The sequence below is a fragment of the Loa loa genome (genome assembly GCF_000183805.2).
Source record: "Loa loa unplaced genomic scaffold supercont3.185, whole genome shotgun sequence".
Classification (NCBI taxonomy): domain Eukaryota; kingdom Metazoa; phylum Nematoda; class Chromadorea; order Rhabditida; family Onchocercidae; genus Loa; species Loa loa.
The window spans coordinates 49,518-54,612 of record NW_018108365.1 but is presented as its reverse complement, the minus strand read 5'-3'; the positions used below and the strand labels follow the sequence as shown (position 1 = coordinate 54,612).

Genomic DNA, 5,095 nt, shown 5'->3' with positions numbered 1-5,095 from the left:
ATAAATATACATACATATCGTTTGCATTATGAGAAGGATCTAATGGAATATCATATTAATTTCTAGGCAGACATTAATATTATGTGAGAAAGCGGATGTACTGATTAATAAAGATGGCCTTCAAACACTCATACCTCCCGAAATGCATTCATTGCGATCCAGGTATAGAGTTGTTGTTATTCTTATGGAACACTGGTTGGGAAATCAAAAACCTGGATTCTAAATAATTGCGGTTGTAAACTTTTGTCGTTATTAGACATCTTTTAAATTATGTCTTTGCCCAATTCTTATGGAGCATTCGTGGATAGGAGTTTGCAGTTTTCTTTCTGTACTTATTGATCGGAAACAAAGATTGGTCAGTGATGTTGGGGATTCTAACACTAGGCTACCTAATTTCGTTTTAGGGTCATCAAACTGTGCAAGACAGTATTTATTGATCCGGAGTGGGGCCGCCGAATTCTGGATAGAGTCTGGAAAAGCTGTTATTATTCGGTCATATGCCGAATACGAAGAGCTGCTCTGAGTGTGGAACAGAAGAATTGGACAGAATTGCTGATTTCAACATTTGTAAAAGAATTATGCGTTTTCGCCAATGACTTTCCACATTTACGTGCAACAGCATGCCTGTACATCGGTGATCTGCGGCGCTATGCATGGCTGATCTACGGGGTGGAGAAATACAGAAATTTGGCACTGCTTTGTTACCGGTAATAACTTGCGAATTAAATTCTCAGCTATATTTTTACTCAAACGAATTTATACTCGAAGAAGTGCATAAGCCTCGCCTTTTTTAAAATAAAAATCATTAAGTTGTTTTTTAATTACGGCGCTTAGTGATTTTTTTTTGTTTTTATACATTCTTTTACGTGATGTGACTGGTGGAATAGATATATTTTAATTGTAATATGAAGAAATGCAAAAGTATTTCGAGGAACACAATTTTGCTTATTGCATGTCAAACCAATTTTAAGCGTTATTACTAAATATTTATTTGTTCCATAACTTATTTTGTAGGAAATCGGCTAAATTAGATGAAGAGAATGGAATTGCGTTGAATCAACTTGGTCTGCTCATTCAGGAAGCCAGTCCAACTTGTGCCTTGCTATATTTTCTGCTGGCTAATAATGCACAACTGCCTTTTGACGGTGCCTATACAAATGTCATTAGTTTGTTAAAACAGCAAAGAGAGCAAAAGAAGGAAGATCCTACGGTAGCCATTCTTGAGCATTGCTTCACTTGTTTCAGGTAAGATAATCATTGTTCTTTTTTGACCCATTTAGGGCTCGTTTCATTTTGCTCATGTGTGTTTTAAATGAAATGATATGACCTTTTCCTTAACTAGGGTTTGGAATAAGGCCTCATCTACTGGATGCAATAGCTGAGAACAGTTGTGAAAGAGTGCGAAAATCTATAATGCGAAAGATCTTCCTAGAAAAACGGCCTTATTCTGTTAACATTATAATGTCATTTAGGCTGGTGCTGTATAAAAACCAGCGTTTTACTACTACGTGGGATATCGCTTAGTTCTTTTTAAATTTTTTTTCCAAATTCTTTTTTCTTTTTAAATTTTTTTCCGTTTTTTTTCGAGTAGAAACCCAGGTTCTTAAATAACATTAGACTGCAATTGCTGAAATTTCTGAACAACTTATTTGGGTTAATTTAGGCAGTCATATTTTGAGGAACTCTCGACAAAGTTATTGGAGTACATGATATCGCAGTTAGAAACTCGACATGCATTTCATGTTGCTTTGTCAATTAATATTATCGTCCTAGCAGCTACTGCTTTGTTAAAAAAAGGTAATTTTCTTGAATTTTCATTGAATTTCGGTCAAAACTGCCTACTTGGAGCTTATTGTGGTCTCTGCCGTATTAGCTGAAGGATTGCCAGAGCAGTTCCTTAGCGCCGAAGTCCTTGGCAAAATGTTCATTTGCAGCTACAACTTTTGACACCTACGTTTTGTACTCTACGAATTTTCCAAGTTGTAGTACTTGACATAATTTATCAGTACAAATTTAGAGGGTTGAAATTTATTAAAGGAATTAAGTATAAGCGACTAACATAATGTAACATAGGATCAGAAGTAGTGATTACGATTTTTTCGGTAAACGTATAGGGGTTAGTTGCAGGGAAAGAAATAGAATTGCGATCCCTAAGCAAGTTGTTCTTTCGAATTTCGGAAGTTACAATTCGGAACCTGGAAGAATGGTATGCAGCAGAAACTGAAGCAGCTGATTTACGAAGACGCCGAGCTTCGTCTTCTGATGGAAGTGTGGAAGGGGCTGAAATAGAGGACAGAGAGGAAAGACATTGCTCGCGGTCCTCATCACTGGAAAAAGATGTGATTTCGGAGGATGAAGAAACATTAGTTGAAACAGACGAATTATCTCTCTGTAAACGAAATCATGAAACACAACATAGAATCCAAACACTTCTTGTTGCTTTACTTCATGCAGCAACTTCTTTAGCTCCGCATGTGTATAACGACAAAGTACCATCAGCACTTCACTGTGTAAATTTTGATGAATATCTGTTTTTATGTCTGAAACTTATGAAGAAGCAGCAGTTGCGCAGCAGCAATTGCATTTTATTGAAAGAGTAACAGAAATCGAGATTATTGTTTGCAGGTAGTTTAAGGTATCTGTGATATCTATTAAAATTGTCTCAAAAAATGTCAAATTCATCGTGTCTTTTAACACTATTAAGTCAGCTCTAAAGCTGTAATCATCCTCCCATTGTAAAAGTTAACAGAGTGCTCTTGCATAATGGATGTTGAATCGAGAAGCCAGTGTAAATGTTATTGCATTGTGCTTTTCGGATATTATGAAGAGTAGTAACAGAACAGAATAGGTTTGCGATTATTCCTATACAAGTGACTTTCTGAACCACTTTGCCATACTTTTACTTTTTTAAGCTTTGAAGTAATTGTTTTTCTAGAACCATCATTTTTTAGTTATTTTCAGCAGTATGAAGATTTTTGTCAACAGTTGATCCAATTTTTAAATCTTCTGGAACTGCATTTGGAGGGCAAATCAGAGAACTTGTGGCAGCTCGGTAGCCTAACTCCGTGGTTCTTACTGCCACGATTTTTGCAAACTTTTGTTTATTCTTCGCATACTCCTGTTGAATTCGATGAATTCTTTGTATATACTCCGAAGAATTCGATGAAAGAAAATAAAATGAAAAATATGGCAAAACTTTGGCTCGCGCATGACACCGAAAAGGTATATAAAACTTTTTTAATTATTCAGTGTTTTCAGGATTTTTAGATGCTGGGCATGAGGTGCTGCACCATTTCTTTTGGGATCCCATGTTTCTCCGCTCGACTGCATTTTAGCAAACCCTTTTTTGGGCATGCAGTTGAGTAAAAAGCTTTGTTTCTTGGATTTCCATACATTTTACAAGTGAACTGCGGCGGAAACTGTTACGTATTCTTAATAGTTTGGCCCTTTTTGTTTTTGTTTTAGCATTAACACCATTTGGAATCTATTGGAAATAATTTAGATATGCAAATTCTTTAAAAGAAAATTTTGAAATGGTTTTCTTTTTTTCAGGAGCACATACGAACATCTTTACCATTATATGTTGTTCCGCAAGAGGATGTTTTACTGCAGCAATTGGAAGTTATGAAAAAGATCCTAAACAAAGATAAACTTTTAGTAGCTATAGCAGAAGGTACATTTCGAAGTTTGGATATGAAAAAAGGTAAACCAGAGGTGCGGAAAGCGTTACGTTGGATCAATGCGCATATATCGAAAGATAATGGCCGTCTACGAATTATACCGAGTTCGACACCTGAAAAGTGTGCGGAAAAGTTATCAGCACAAGCACCGACCACATCCACTGTATTCGTTACGATGCTGACATTATTGCAGGTGGAAGCTAATTCAGTTATCAAACGTAAGCACTTTTTGTTCTTTGATAATTTCATATCTGCCACAGATGTTTATATGTCAGAAAGGCGTTTTTCAGTTCATATGCCAAATCAGATGTCTGAAGTTGTCTGAAAATTTATCAGGTCCTGATTTTTCTTTGCCAATAAAAGAAATCGTATTTTCACCCATTTTATCCCCATTCTTGATCGTCCTTGATCTTGTTTTCATACAAATAGCAGTTATCTGACAAGGAAGTGCTTTCCATTAGTATTGAAAGCCTCTATTTCCAATCCTTTCAATATTTGCTGTTGGAAATCTGGTCCGGTGGCAACGCTTACATCATCGGACAAATCCTAATTGGATTCATGTGTGCGTATATATGAAATTTTGTGGACATATTCAAAATGCTGGAGTTGCTGTTAATAATGATGGGGGTTAGAATGAGAGAGTGTTAAGATTCAGGGAAAGACCAATGCTAGTATTTCGACGTTTCCTCTCCGAAAGCAATTATCACTCCACTCATTTGTTTCTTTCTGGCACATGCAATCATCGGAGCAACAACATCTGTGCAATCTTCCCAGACATTAACACCACTTAGCTTTTTCGCTTTTTCTACCGCATGACGCAAAAGTACCGTGCAAGGCTGTTGCAAAATACGTTTTCTTTCTTTTCATAAAGGTTGTGTGGAATGCATCAAATTTGGAAATGAGATTCTTTTTTGTAACTGTAACTTTTTTAGCGATAATGGTGGAAAATGTTGAAGATTTTTGTGCTCGATATGACAAAGCTGAGAAGGATTTCTTGCTGTGCCACTGATACGTGTACTGAATGAATGATGGTCGCAAAATAGTTAAGGTGATGAATACTTTGATTCATACCTTCTTGTTAAAGTCTTTAATTACCATCTGTAACACTCATCCGTGATTCAGTATCTTCTTTAAAAAGTTCTAAAGAATAGGTAGGAGGAAATCTGATTTGATTATATATAATGGAAGAAGTCATGGTTGATATGTAATTAAACAGAATAATCTAACTTAGGTTTTTAACATCTTCGTCACACTATTATTGGAAGGAAAAATAAATCACATGGATTTTAGTGGGATAATTGTTTCCTTTTCGTTAGTTGCTATATATACATATATATATACATATATATATATATATATATATATATATATATATATATATATATATATATATATATATATATATATATATATAT

The 5,095-nt window shown here is 35.3% G+C and overlaps 1 protein-coding gene across 1 annotated transcript in view; it reads left to right on the top strand.

Annotated features, from left to right (window-relative positions):
- Positions 1–142: 142 nt before the first annotated feature.
- The window catches only part of LOAG_12471 (hypothetical protein), a gene marked incomplete at its 5' end in the record, with an annotated part of 9,989 nt that continues 5,036 nt past the window's right edge, over positions 143–5,095 (top strand). The window contains 8 exons of the mRNA XM_020448546.1: positions 143–162; positions 405–707; positions 1,015–1,245; positions 1,664–1,797; positions 2,128–2,510; positions 2,962–3,222; positions 3,553–3,898; positions 4,613–4,728. Of these exons, the coding sequence (XP_020301320.1) occupies positions 143–162; positions 405–707; positions 1,015–1,245; positions 1,664–1,797; positions 2,128–2,510; positions 2,962–3,222; positions 3,553–3,898; positions 4,613–4,689 (1,755 nt within the window). The 3' untranslated portion in view covers positions 4,690–4,728. The remainder of the gene's footprint in view (positions 163–404; positions 708–1,014; positions 1,246–1,663; positions 1,798–2,127; positions 2,511–2,961; positions 3,223–3,552; positions 3,899–4,612; positions 4,729–5,095) is intronic.